The sequence below is a fragment of the Rutilus rutilus genome (genome assembly GCF_951802725.1).
Source record: "Rutilus rutilus genome assembly, chromosome: 22".
NCBI lineage: Eukaryota > Metazoa > Chordata > Actinopteri > Cypriniformes > Leuciscidae > Rutilus > Rutilus rutilus.
The window spans coordinates 3,761,562-3,776,404 of NC_140227.1; the positions used below are offsets into that span (position 1 = coordinate 3,761,562).

General features: G+C 39.5%; 2 protein-coding genes across 4 annotated transcripts in view; one reads left to right on the forward strand and one right to left on the reverse strand.

Moving 5' to 3' along the window:
* The window catches only part of srpk1b (SRSF protein kinase 1b), a 51,064-nt gene extending 41,899 nt beyond the window's left edge, over window positions 1–9,165 (forward strand). For all 3 annotated transcript variants that reach the window (XM_084394836.1, XM_084394835.1, XM_084394834.1), the window contains 6 exons: window positions 385–786; window positions 4,597–4,697; window positions 4,915–5,022; window positions 5,606–5,675; window positions 7,459–7,551; window positions 7,798–9,165. In XM_084394836.1, coding sequence (XP_084250962.1) covers window positions 385–786; window positions 4,597–4,697; window positions 4,915–5,022; window positions 5,606–5,675; window positions 7,459–7,551; window positions 7,798–7,982 — 959 coding nt within the window. In that variant the 3' untranslated portion in view covers window positions 7,983–9,165. The remainder of the gene's footprint in view (window positions 1–384; window positions 787–4,596; window positions 4,698–4,914; window positions 5,023–5,605; window positions 5,676–7,458; window positions 7,552–7,797) is intronic.
* Window positions 9,166–11,379: 2,214 nt separating this feature from the next.
* lhfpl5a (LHFPL tetraspan subfamily member 5a) overlaps window positions 11,380–14,843 on the reverse strand; it is a gene marked incomplete at its 5' end in the record, with an annotated part of 5,122 nt that continues 1,658 nt past the window's right edge. Inside the window, 2 exons of the mRNA XM_084396064.1 lie at window positions 11,380–12,594; window positions 12,970–13,209. Coding sequence (XP_084252190.1) covers window positions 12,584–12,594; window positions 12,970–13,209 — 251 coding nt within the window. The 3' untranslated portion in view covers window positions 11,380–12,583. The remainder of the gene's footprint in view (window positions 12,595–12,969; window positions 13,210–14,843) is intronic.

The following is a 14,843-nucleotide window of genomic DNA, read 5'->3' on the forward strand; positions in this document are numbered from 1 at the left end:
TATATATATATATATATATATATATATATATATTCAGCAACAACTTAGCAATATATCGTCAAGCACAGGCAAACACCACATTTCTTCTTTCTTGAAAAGTTCATGTAAATCTAAAGCAGTTGTTAATGCAATTGAGGATATCATTATTAACTGGCTCAGTAGGCGCACATATTTGTGCAATATCTGTAGTGTTGCAGAATCTCTGCTGCTCTTCTCTGAGTGTAGCCACATCCCAGTCGTTATGAAAAAAACATGCTTCCAGCTACTGTCTTCATCAATTATGACTGGTGTTGCTACGCTTTCGAGTCTTGTGCCATGATATATTAGCGTTTCAACTCAGAGATTGTATTGAAATCCAAACTTTTGAACTTTTTTCCACTGCAGATGGTGTCTCAGACAGTTGGTCTCAGCTCAGAGGTGGCGTCAACGGTCACAGCCCGGGCCTTGAGGACGAGCAGAGCCTCGATCTCCAGCAGCAGATGAAGGACGACACCCCCGTGAACCCCTACGACAGCGGCACCGAGGGCTCCGACCCTACTAACCCTTACCCAGCATGCAACGGCACCGAAGAGAAAGAGCCCAGTCCTCCGTCCCCTGCCGCCACAGACGGTAATGGACCTTTGATTTGTGGCATGGTTGAGTCACAGTGCCCTAGGGTGCAGGATCAAGAGAGCCCCACGGCGGAGCTGAACGGCTCTGTTGAGGGCCCCAGGGCGGAGGTGGGCCTCACCATGGAGGTGGACCCCAGCGCGCAGGCGGTCACAGAGGAGGAGAGCCTGAAGGACGGTCAGTGCGGAGACCTCGCTGGAGGAATGCCCCTCTCTTTAATTCTCTGTTTGCGCCTTACTAACTGCCCTCCCTCTCTCTCCGCCTCTGTGTGTTTTCCTAGAGTCTCCTAACGCTGAACTGGTTTTGCTAACATACTAAAACAGCCTTTTTTTGCACTGTTTAATAGCAGTATTAATCCAGGATAGGGACAGTTCACATACAACATGCTTTCGATGAAGTAGGGGTGGCGATAGGACCAAAATCTTATATCACGATACGAGTCATTTTATTTCACGATAATGTTATAGTTCATTTGATTTAAATAAGGTTTTTATGATATCAAAATAGCCTAAAAAAAACTCTCAAGCTTACTGAAGACCAGTAGACACTGATAAATGAAATAGACCTAACTGAAACATTTCAAGCATAAATAAGAAATACTACATAAAATGTATAAAGCAATCAAATGTATGAGGAAAAAAAAAGCACTGCATAGTCTTCACTGTGTAAATATACATTTATTCTCATTACAGTTACGAAACCGATTCAGTCAAGAGATTGATTCTTTTGTTGTTTTGATCAACATGAGTCTCGACAGATCACAGAGCCATTATACTCGTGCGTTTTCTTTACTTCAGACAAATTGCTGTTTACACTTGCAAATACATGGTTATTTTGACACATAGGTATGTGTATTTAACTGTTCTAGCCCATTTAGGCGGTAAAAAGCACTCAGCTCAGTTCTCACATGCTCTGCGAGCAGCAGCTTCATGTCGTTCAGAGAGACAGCACGCGCGTATTACGAAATGCGTTCTTTCAATGCTTATTGCGGTTAAAAAACGCATGCAAACGCTAAGCTTTCCTGACCACACAGCAAAATCATGTGACGTGAGCGTAACCATGATAGAGAAGATGGTCCTAAATCTCTACCGGTGTATCGCCCACCCCTACGATGAAGTAAGTTGATTATAAAGATGGAGTTCCACAGTCAGGAAAGTCAGGAAATTATTTTTAAATTCACAAGCATGGTAATGAATAAGTCTGGACAGATCATTATTTAGACCTCAATAAAAATTCACTAAAAGATAATTAGTTGGATATGTGCCATTTTGCCTCTTTTCCAGTGTTTTAATGCAGAGGCCTCAGAGCAAACCGCAGCAGAAGTGCATGACCCAAGCTGTCCAAGAGCTCAGGGGCAGTTTATTAAAACTGTCGGCTGCTCTGACAGAGTGCTTGTTCTGTTTAATGAGTTGTGATGTTTTCCCCAGCCACATAAGTGTATGTTCTTATCACTAAGTGTTAGACAAGCATAGTCAGGAGTATTTCTGTTTCACCAAACATTGTGTCTCAGCAAGATAAACTTCAGATACTCCAGTGAGCCAAGCATGCATGAATGCACATAAAACCAGGCTACAAAAATGATGTGGACGTTTGTTTGACTAAAAAAACGACTTCTTGAAAAACAAAATTTAGGTTTAAAGTGAACAATATATAATGGAAATTGCATTACACTGTGGCGTACAGTTAACTGCACTTAATACACACACACACACACACACACACACACGTTTGTGTGTATATACAGTGTATACATTTTTTTTAGCAGTGGGGGCAGGTCTGTCTGAACAACCACCGCCGGTTGTTCGGACGGAAGAAGGATTTTATCTTAAAAGCTATGAAATCCAGAGGTAAAAGTGTTACACTTAAAAAAAAAAAAAAAAAGCTGTGATTTTACCTCTGGATTTCATAGCTTTGTAAGATAAAATCCTTCTTTAATAGATTATTTTGGTATATAATCATATCAATATAAAAAAGCAGAGAGAAAAAGTAGCATTAAAAAGTTTATTTTAACTAATAGTCTTATTTTCTACCATCTACAATTGAATACCATTCAGTTGTAAATGCTGTAGTTTATTAAGGCTAAATCTTGCTAACCATATAGGCTGTACTAAAGGGTGTGCCGCACACCTTATGTTCTTATTTTAAGGTGTTCTGTAAATTATTTTTTTGAAACACTTTACAATATGGTTTGATTTAACATTAGTTTATTACTAACATTAACCATGAGCAATACATGTTACTGAATGTATTAATCTTTATTAATCTTAATAAAAATACAGCTGTTTATTGTTTGTTCATGTTAGTTCACAGTGCATTAACTAAATGTTAACAAATACAACTTTTGATTTCAATAATGTAGGCTATTAAATGTTGAAATGAACATTAGCAAAGATTAATACATTCTGTAGAAGTGCAGTTTATTAAAAGTTAATGTTAACTAATGTAGTTATAACTAGAGTTTAATAAATGGAACCTTATTGTAAAGTGTTACCGATCTGTTATACACCGATTCAGACGTCTCGTGAGTTCAGTGTTGGAAAGATCAGTCGTTTAACCATCCATTAAAACGTGGAACCTTGGAACCAGAGGGCGCGCGCTCTCGCTCTCTCTCTCTCTCTCTCGTTCTTTTAAACATGCGCCCAGCTGTCACAAGCGCAGCAGTTTATCTACATTACACACCGGTCAAATAAGACTTTGGCGGGACAAAAATTCGCTTTGGCAGCCGCCAAAAAAAAATCTTCGATCGGGTCAGTCGCACAAGTGCGCCTAAATATCTTTTTATGGTCGCACACAGACATATTTAGGCGCAAATGCGAGTTAAATGGTCGCACTGTAGAGCCCTAACGTTACCGTGGCGGCAAAAATTTTGTTGTGACGAGGCGCCATTAACTAATCAACATAGAGGAAACACTGATATATATATATATATATATATATATATATATATATATATATATATATATATATATATATATATATATATATATCATCCATCCATTTATCTATCGTTCTATCTATTATTCTATTGTTCTGTCTATCTATCATTCTATCTATATGTTTGTTTATCTATCTATCTGTCTGTTTGTCTGTGGTTTTTGGAAGACAGACAGTATCTGTCTATCGTTCTGTCTATCTATAGGGTCTTTCGCACCGGGTAGTTCTTGGAACGCAGTTATAGGAACTAGTCACCAGGGCGGTTCCCCTAGGGCCGTTTTGCTGGTTTCATTCGCACCGCCAGTAGGAACTGTGACGTGAGCCGCGCTTGTTGTTGTGACAGCGCTGAAAACGCCAGAGCCTGAGCAAACACTGCTCGCGTTCTCCGTGTTCATTAGTTTACGATCTGTTTAACTGTCCTGTCTAATAAAGTATATGTACAAAAAAAAAGTAGACCAGTATATGAAAAGGTTTTAGCGTATGCCATGTGCTTCATGCCCAGTGTCGCTAGCTGAGCAGAAATACATAATCATGTTTCAAGTTGTGTTGGATTTTCTCCTTAGCGTAAAGGTTGAGAGATCCATCTGTCACTGTTTGCCATGTTTGTAGAGCAAATATATAGGCTAGAATCTGTGTTTACACGCTTTTTAAAAACGGCGAGTGCTGGTGTTTCGCATGCGTTCGGCCAATCTGCATATACGAACGTCCTATAGTATAGGTAGTTCCTATAGTGCTGGTTTAGACCCTACTCTGAAGCAGGAGCTAAATTAGTTTCCCTAAAAGGCGTTCCTAGAACTAAAATCATTCCCAGTTCCTGCAGTTTGAACACGCCAAAAAACAACGGGTACTTCTAGGAACGTTCTGTCTGTCTGTCTGTCTGTCTGTCAATCTATATATCATTCTCTCTCTCTGTCTGTCTGTCTGTGAGTGTGTAACCACAGGTGCTCGAGCGTTTATAATTCAGCAAACACACTGAACCTCACAAGAGCCGACCCAGAATGTGTGTGTTATTGACTCTAAAATGGTCTTTCTCCTGCTTCTGTTTTACTGCAGCTAAGAATGCTGCGGGAAACCTGCTACTCAACCCTCTGGAGCCGCTAAACGCTGATAAGATCCAGGTGAAAATCGCTGACCTGGGAAACGCCTGCTGGGTGGTGAGTCTGGACTTTTCTTTGCATGTATAACACAAAAAAACCCAGCTCAATCAGAGAGTTAAAGAGAGAGTCCAGCCAAAAACAAAGATTCTGTAATCATTTACCTTTATTCTTGTTGATTGATGCATTAGTTGAACTGACTGATCGAGATGGTGATATCCTCATGGGTTTTCAGTGGTTGGGTCCTCCTAATGTAACTCTCGTTTGTCATCATCAGCATAAGCACTTCACAGACGATATTCAGACGCGGCAGTATCGCTCTCTGGAGGTGTTGATTGGATCAGGGTACGGGACCCCAGCTGACATCTGGAGCACAGCGTGCATGGTGCGTTTGAAGGCTTTTTGATAAGAAACACTGTTTTTGATTGTGAAATATGGATTAAAACTCCACTGGTGAAGTGTGCAGTTCCAAAACATCTTGGTCTCTCTTGCAAAACCTAGTAAACTGCCTTATAAAGCAGCATCCTAACAAAGTACTCTACACAGGCACCGACTTTCCATGACACAAATAGCTTTCCATGTGGAGACTTGACCGAGTTTGGTGTTAGCCTGTTGCTAAAGTAATGACCCGATACTCCGAAAGAGTTTTGTTTTAGCATGTTGTTAAAGTAATGACTCAATACTCATTACTCAATTTTATTCCAAAAGATTTTCTTTAATATTTTGTAACCGTAATGAACAGTAAGGTCAGACCCTACAGAAAGAGGTTAAACTCCATCTGTATCAGCATTTCAAGCCCGCTGCGTAACGAAAGAGTCTTGTCACGGCGTGGCGGCTTCAGTTCGGGCAGGGGTGAGAAGGTTGGTTTGGCCTTTCAGATAGCAACCTACCATCTAGAGAACTGGATCCTAGGAACGCTGTGTCCGCGCACACATACATTCGTCTTCTCAAAGTGTGTCTCTCTCTAGGCATTTGAGCTGGCGACAGGGGATTACCTGTTTGAGCCTCACTCCGGAGAGGATTATTCCAGAGATGAAGGTAATTATTCTTCCACAGGCTGCCAGGGTTCATACACATTTTTACCAATACATTTCCCTTTTTTTTTGTTTTTAGGCAATATTCATGACCTAATGTTCCATGAAAGTCTATGTATACATGCAAAATAAGCAAATTTATCATATATCTTAACTGAAGTTAATGACTATTAATGCTATTTGATTGCTTGCTATTTTTAATAAGGTTACCCCATGCAGAGAACATAACGTCATGCCATTGAATGACCGAATGTATTGAAATTTGTTTAAAAAATATTAGCAATTAAAGCAGGGCATGAATTTTGTTTTGGATAATGTAATTTAAAAAGCATATATATATATATATATATTTTTTAGCATTACAATTATCTCAGGTAAATCCTAAACTCTCGCTCTATGTACTGTGTGTGTTTTTACTTTGGAGTCATTTTTGTGCAATATCTTACACACGACACAGGGAAGCTTGATTTCAAATTTTGAATTGAATTTACAAAGTCAGTAAACAGTCAGAAAAATAAAACAAATAAATTACAAGCAGTTGCACAAATAAATACCATAGAATAAATAGAAATGAATGTGTTTTTTTTTGGTAGATCTAATAGTAGTGTTCAGGTACAGAAACACTACACCTTTGTTTACGAGGATACACACCAAGACGCCGTTTTGAGATATTTGTTGTGTATTTGTCCATTTAAGCGCAATAAGCCACAAAAAAATCACTCAGTTTGGTACTTGCGAGCTGTTTGCGATGCGGTTTTATGTGCGCACAGAAAAGTTAAGCACTGAATTAAAAATATTGCTGGGAATCGCTTAAACTTTTTAAAGACTTAACTTTGATATGAAAAATGATCAACTTTTGTGACGATGCAACACTGTCCCGATTGGGCAACTGTTCCGAAACGTGTGCAGTGCAGATGCAATGTGCTGATGTGAAGCCATTCGTGTCATAATAGGAGAAACAAATTTCCATGACTTTTCCAAACCGTTTCCAGGCCTAGAAATTGCTATTTTAAAATTCCATGACTTTTCCAGGTTTTTTTACGACCGTACGAACCCCATGGTTTGGATTCCGCCCAGACAACTTCTCCAGACCCGCAGTGAATCAAAAACACATCGGGAGAGCAAATCACACTATGACCTTTAATTAGCACTTGAACGAGAGCCATTGCAAGTTCACTAATGACGTCCAATGCATCCATTTCTCAAGCGCAGTGTAATATTTGAGCTGTCATTACGGAGGTGGCACTGGGAGTTGAATCGCTGGAGAAGTTGCAGCCTCTAAGCTGTGTTCAGACCGCCTGCAAAAATCAGACTTATCTAGATGGGTTTTTGAAAGTCTAGATTTCCCCAAACACACTGGTCCAGCTGACCAATCAGAGCACACTGTGCTTATCAGAAGGCGGGGCTTCACAGAGACAGGAACTAAACAGAGCGTTACTGACAGACTTGGAAAAGAGGAGCTGCAACAATGGAGAATGTGTTTTTTGAACATTCAAGCATAAAATCCTATTCTAGTAGAGCTCAAAAATCAAAATCAAGACTTTGTAAAACATATGCTCTCTTTAAAAACTTCAAATAAAAAGAAAGACCCATTATGCCCTCTTTAATATACAGGTACATTAGGACTTGGCATGTCTGGTCTAAATAAAACATGTTCACTAAAATCAAGGACAAACATAAGTTGGTGGGATCACAGATGACCAATTCAAGTCGATAGTTGTAAAAGTTCCATCTAATGCTTGTTGTAAATGGCTGTAATCGCTATCTTCTGTTTCTTTTGTAAACAGATCACATCGCGTTGATCATTGAGCTGCTGGGGAAGATTCCTCGTAAACTCATCATGAATGGCAAATATTCCAAGGAATTTTTCACCAAGAAAGGTACATCTGTCACATGAGTAATTGCTCAGCTGATGTCTTTCACTTACTTGATAAACTTGCTCCCAGTGTTCAGTAGCTTTGTGTGAATGTCAGAGTGATTAATGAGGTATGTCAGAGCTGCCATTAATGAGATGGCCATACATTTTTTTGAGTGTGTGTAAATGTCGCTGCGTAGTCTATTTTGAAACTGATAGTTCTCACTTTAACTTTTAATTGGATGTGTCCATCTATTTGTGTGTGTGCTAGGTGACCTAAGGCACATCACAAAGCTGAAACCGTGGGGTTTGCAGGACGTGCTGGTGGAAAAGTACGAGTGGGCCCGAGACGAAGCCCAGAATTTCGCGGACTTCCTCGTCCCGATGTTAGACCTCATCCCAGAGAAAAGAGCCACGGCTGCCGAGTGCCTCCGTCACTCCTGGATCGCCTCCTAGTGGCCGAAACCCTCCAAACCACCCACACACACACACACACACACACACACACGCACTTCTCTGAACTCATGAATGCTCACCACTGACAGACGCTGTCTTAAGAGCCGTTCCTGGCGTCCCGGCAGATACTATCCGCACGGACGAGGAGGTCCGGTCAAGCAGATCTAATCTGAAGTCGTCGTTGCTTTTTTACGTAATGGGTATAATTTGAGTGTACCGTCATTTCAGTGGTCCGTGCTCTTGCTGATTTATCTAACAATCACTTTTCTATCAGTTTCCGTCATATCACAGGATGGTTTTGAAACGTGTCAGGATTGATTTATCTTCTCGACAGGTTGGACTTTGTCAACTTACAGTGTCCATTTTCTTAAAAGCAGGAGTGTTTGGAGTAAAACGGACTCAGTAGCTGATTGTAGTTTCTCTTCACCGTATTAAGAAACGATTGCTAATCACAAGTTCCTTCAAACTGTTTTCCATATCTTCACAGAGGGTTTTACATCAATGAAGGGTCTGAATGAAGGGAGCATGAATGGACATTATTGAAGTTCTGAGTGTCTTCAAATTGAATGTGAGCTACTGTAAGCGCAGGAGAAACACACACGTGTATTTTTACCACAAAGGGCAAAAATAAAAGGTTAGAATTTCTCCATTTTGATTTTTATGTCACAAAATCCATAAAGGACTATCATGGGTAGAATAACTCATTGTATAACAGTAATAATGACGTTTAATATGTGAATGCCAGGGAGGAGTTTTGGGATCAAGGTTTTTTTTGAGTTACATCATCTAAAATCAGTGAGAACATTTCAAATTTTGTACATACTCATACCAAAGAGTTGGTTCGTCACACGATCAGTGTTGTACAGTCTTAAGCCCCATTATTTGTGTACAGTTTTGTTATAAATGAATGGCTTAAGAATCACTGATTCAGAGATGCCTTGAAATGAATCTGCAATGATCTGTGCATCTTTTTACGCTTTTTCTTCCCACAGTGTTGCTTTCGAGCAATATTAGTTTTTGTCTCTGGATGAAGGCCTTCGCTTTCTCTTCGTTTGACCTTTTAACCCCTCACGAACATCACCTGCTTCTCTGCTCTCTCCGTTCTCATGAATGTCTCTCTGCTTTTGCTTGTTCAGCACTGAACTAAATCTGTAGTAACTTTAAATAAAGTTTTTGAAATGGCTTTTGGGACTTCGAAGTATTTGTAGTTCAGATTAACGGGAACACTTTACAATAAGGTTTCATTTGTTAACATTAGTTGATAAAGTAACAATGAACAATACTTTTATCAATACATTATTAAAATCCTTAACGTTAATGCACTGTGAACGAACATGAACATTATTGACTAGCATTAAACAGGCTAATTAATGCTGTACAGATATATTGATCATTAATGCCTGGTTCAGATTACACGATTTTGGCACGATCCGTTTTGAAGTAGGGTGTCGTGGGGATTCGTAAACGACAACGGGCGTCGGGACGCAAGATTCGATCGTTTCATCTCGTATAGTGTGTCATAGTGGGCGACAACCTACGTTGCGTCTGCGATGCTTCACGACAGAAAGACTAGCATGTTTAATTTTTTAACGGTCCTCCACGACGACGGCGCGCGAGTGAGTGAGGGAGAGAGTGTGTTCGCGACTGTGTGTGTGCGCGAGAGTGAGTGAGAGAGAGTGCGTGTATGTGCCAGTGTGTGCGTGCGCGTGTGCGTGTGTATATGTGCGAGTGAATGAGTGTGTGAGACGGCTCGCGATGACTGGTCGGAAAACAACGTGTAGTCTGACATGTTTCTTGTCCACACATGACAAGATTTTTAGGAGTCAAAATCGTGTAATTTGACACAGTGACTATCGTAACAGACAAAAAAAAATCGTGTAATCTGAACCAGGCGTAATGTTAACCAAAGAGACCTTAATGTAAAGTGTTACATGATTCACTTTACCATTTTGATTCATGTCGCAAAAAAACAGCGTGTCCCGTTTCATTTCTGAAGAAATGAAAGTGCATGTTCATTTTAATTCGTGCGTCAGTAAAGCGAGCTTGTGCTTTCATGTCTTCACAGTATGATTATAGCACAGGTATAGATTTTTATGATTAATAATGCCATTTACAAGAAGGAGATTCGGAGCGGCACTGAAAGAGGGTTCTCGCTAGTTGAACAAAGATGAATCTGTTTTGTTGTAATTGTGGGGAAACACGTGTGGTGTATGATGGTCTCTTAGTAGACATGAACATTTAAATGAAAGACAAAAAGACTTGATTCAATCCTGAATGGCTGAGCTTTTAAGCTGATTGGTTGAGTGAGCGATATGATTCACTCGTAACACAGAGGGTGCTTCTCAAAAGAAGCCTGGAGTATTCTCACTCAAACCACTGACTGCTGCTGCTGCTTCTGACTGCTTTTACAGGGAATGAATTCTAGGATCAGTTTTCGCCATAATTCTAGCATACATTAGCGAAAGCGATTTGGTGTTAGCGCTCTGTCAAAGGTTTCTATTTACAATGTGTTTTTGCAGTGTGAAAGCAATGGCCGAATCAGACGTGTTTAAGTTGGCATCCACTCAAAACACCGGATCTTTTGTCCAGCGCACGCTCACGAATCCTCTCGTTATAAATTAACTTATGAGGCTAAATAAGAGATTCATTGTGGAGTCAGCTTCATTGATTATATCAGAACTTTGTGAGATCGCGATGAATTGAGATGAGTTTACAGTGATTATTAAGGCAGCGCTCTATATATTATGGAGGGATTATTGGGTCAGATTTAAAACTAAAAGTCTTAAACGAAAACTAAAAGTCTAAATTTGAAACTAAAAGTCTAAGTCGAAAACTAAAAGTCTAAGTCGAAAATGAATTTGGTATTTAGGATTGGGCATTTTGTATTTAGGATTGGGCATTTGGTCATTTAGCGATTTAGGATTGGGCATTTAGGGATTTAGGATTGGGAATTTGGAATTTGGTATTTAGGATTGGGCATTTAATCATTTAGCCATTTAGGTTTTAGGATTGGGCATTTAGGGATTTAGGATTGGGAATTTGGGGATTTAAGATTGGGCGATTGAGGAGTGTATGCAAATAAGGAGGCGTGGCCCAAATACTGGAGGCTGGGTTTGAAATGGCTGGTGCACAGAGGCACCTTATGGACAGCAGAGGGAGCTCCCAGTGCTAAGGAGCACACTGTAATGAAACCAAACAGAGCGAGTGAGCAGGGCTGGAGCGAGTAAAGTTACTGTACTTTATGTAAGGGATAATGTATAGCGAGGCGGTTGTTATAGCGAATAACAACCCCGACAGGCTGAACAGGACCCCGACGCGAAGCATATAATATAGTATTTATATATACTATATATAAATAGTATATATTTACTACCTACAAAATAAATAAATCATTTGACACAAAATATTGATTTAAAAAGGAGTTTATTGATTTAAAAACGATTGTATTGCTTCCGCTAAAGAAAATAGTCCATTCCGCGTCCATAGCAACGCTCTGTTTTTCATGGCAACGGTGTGTTATACTTCGCAGCGGTCTGTTATAATCCATTCAAAATCGGAATATAACTTTTGTTTTGCTGCATTAGGTAAGACAATGGTGGTTTATTATTCAAAATGGCTGCCATGCCAAATCATGCATATAATGTGATTGCTTTTCTGCTTTTCTAACATACAGCTGCTTTAATAGCAAATCATTTATGCTGGAATATGTAGGTTGTTACTAGACGACACGTAACTTGAAACAGTTTTTTTAAAGAGGAAGCGCATCCGCCTTTAAGGCTATATCTCGGCTGACTCTGTTTAAAGGATCCTTTGAAAGCTCTCTTCGCTTCACATTCTTCATTCTGCATGTTTCGAAGGATGCATCAAGTGTATCGTTCGTGTCCTCCGGTCGCCCACAATCCTTTGCACACATTCCCATTTGTAAGGAAAGAATTAGCAGAGTTTGTCCAATTTCACTGTCATGCAATCATTTTATTTATTTATTTTGGAGATCAAGTCATTGTTTTCTTTTGTTTTGTTGTAAATGAACCACGTAATGCTAAACTTGTTCAAGTGTGTTGATTAGGGTTGGAGCGAAGGACTGAAGTTGCCCATCCCTGATCTACGCCGTATTATTCTTCTATTGGTCACATGTGATACAGATTCACAGGTCAAAGGTCACCAAACTTGCACAACTTCTTCACATTGGCTTGTTTCTGGTCTCCAGCAATCACGTGTGTATGAATGAAAAGTGCAGTGTGATCTAAACGATGTAATAGCAGAAAAAGCCACTGAACGAGTTAACGGATTAAAAATATTTGAGTCACTGCTATGGATATATCAGCTCAGTAGTTCTTTCTGATTTACTGATTTAATTTTTACTAAACTCAAAGGATTTTATTTTTTTAAACAAATGCTCTTAACAAAACACCTCAATTTGGCCTTGGTCTCAAAATATAAAACACATTTATGCAGTTTATATATTAAAAAAATGTTTCTATAAACCTTAAAGATGGTAATAACCTTTTACAGACACAAATGGACGATTTGAGGATTATTGTCCTTCATATTCCAGAGATGGACAGAAAGCGGTCTGTAGAGCTGATGATGTGCAGAAGTCTTCACGCTTCCTCTAGAGAGAAAAAAACGAGTTATATTAGTTTACCAACAACATTCACCTCAGTGTATGAGAAATAATAGAACCGGAATGACATGATAAATAGTGTTTTGCTGAGTTGTTCAAGTAAATAATCACACTAATGAAAGGTGCACGCAATTATTTCTACTAGCACTGCACGCTTGAAGTGGGTTCTGTGATCACGTTATAGAGAGAAAACAGAAATCCTTTATGCACATTCAGTAGCTACGTCTCTTTGGACATTATTTGTACACAGCAGAAGATAAAATAAAATAAAAAACGAAACGACACGATCCCTGCTTGCCCCCACCGATGCTGTTTTAAACCTGCAGTTCATCCACCGCTAAGTCTTCTGGATTCATAGCATACCTTTCTTCCCCTCCACCTGGAAGTCCTCCGGCAGCAGTTTGTCTTGCCGGTTTCCCAGTACGAAGGCCAGGAAGGATAATATGAGGGAGTCCATGATGCTGATGATGGCCAGTATGTACGCCCAGCGCACCGTACAGTTTCCCAGTGTGTATTTATCCGTCCGCTGACCACACATCCTCTTCACCTCCTCCGAGTCCCAGCCGTCGGGGTAGATCATACAGCCTACCACCATGCAGGTCGCTGGATATGAAAAAGATACCCAGTCAGATAAATATTACAAAAACTTACATTTTTGTGTAGGAATTATGGGTTATACAATATTTGTTCCGGTCCTCAAATTGGATTGGCTAAGCGGCGTTTAGCACTTTTCTCCGTTTGAATCACTCCGCTTGTTTGCGTTTGCCTGTTCCAGACAGACAGAATTTTTCAGTGCAGGTTACGATGTTACGCCAATAATTGACGAAATGTCCTTCAATCGTTCCCTCAGCCGAATCATTCAGGAAAGTGTTGCCAGAGTCTGCTTCAGGGGTCCAGCTTCGGTTTAGTTTGGAATCGTTCAAAAGGTCTGGCTCAGCAAGATGTTAAAGCTACACTGTGTAGGATTTTCTTCCATCTAGCGGTGAAATTGTTTATGACTACTAACTGAATATTACTTTCTAGCCCCTCCCATTCCGAGGGCGTTTTAACTCCTACGGTGGCCGTATTATTTCAAATCTGCCGGTGTTGTGCCGAATTTCGACCCCCGCCAAATTATTACCCCCTAGTATTGGTAGGTTTAGGATTAGTTGTGGGGGAGGGGTTAGGATTAGGAGTGGAGTTAGGATTAGGCAATCAGGTACTGACTTAAACGAGGGGGGTAATAATTTGGCAGGGGGTCGAAATTCGGCACAACACCGGCAGTCGTGAGTAATCTCCCCCTCGCATTCGTCACGGTGCCACTGAGTGTAAAAACGCGAAAGGCGAAGCTTGAATTTCCAGGTATGTCCCTCTTTGGCTAATGTATTTTCGAGATGGAGGCGCAACATGGCTGCCGCCATTCAAGCGCCTCACTCGTATGTATTATAAATGGCAGATTCTACGCTTACGAGAATACTTGATTAGTTGGTAGAAGTAATTAAACATTAATGAGCACATATCATTTTGAAAGAACAAAGTGGTTTTTTTTTTTTTGCTGAGAATCAGCTTAAAAAATGACACAGTGTAGCTTTAAAGAAATGAATACTTTTATTCAGCAGAAATACATAAAATTGAACAAATGTTCCAGTTAAGTCTATCTATTTCAAATATATGCTGTGCTTTTGAAGTTTTTCAAAGACTCTACATTTTCTACGTTGATAATAATAATAATAATAAGAAATGTTTCTTGAGCAGCAAATCAACACATTAGAATAGAATAGAGAAATTTGCTGCTGAAAGTTGGTAATAACAATTTATGATCAAATAAATGCAGCTTTGAAGAGCATTAAAAAAAAACTAGTGTTTTTACATGGTGAAGCAAAAAAGCTAATGGCGTTTCTAAAACTTATTTTCTGTTTATTGAGCTATATGAAAACATCAGCATGTTCGCTTGTGTGATATTTCTCAATAAAAGGCAGATATGGTTTTAATTTATATATATTTTTAAAGGTAGCCTATTTTTCCCAAACAGTGCCAGAAAAAAAAAAAACTCCTTACTCCAAATAGTTTGATCATTATTATTATTATTATTATTAAATCTGTCTTTAGACAATGGTGTTCAGTAATTATTGTATATGTTAATGTTTGAATCTATACAGCAAATTAACTTTCAAAAATAAACCCGCTCTGAAAAATATCCACTGGAGAAAAAGCATGACCTTGATTTCTCTTTTATCGTTGTCAAAAATACTCTTCAA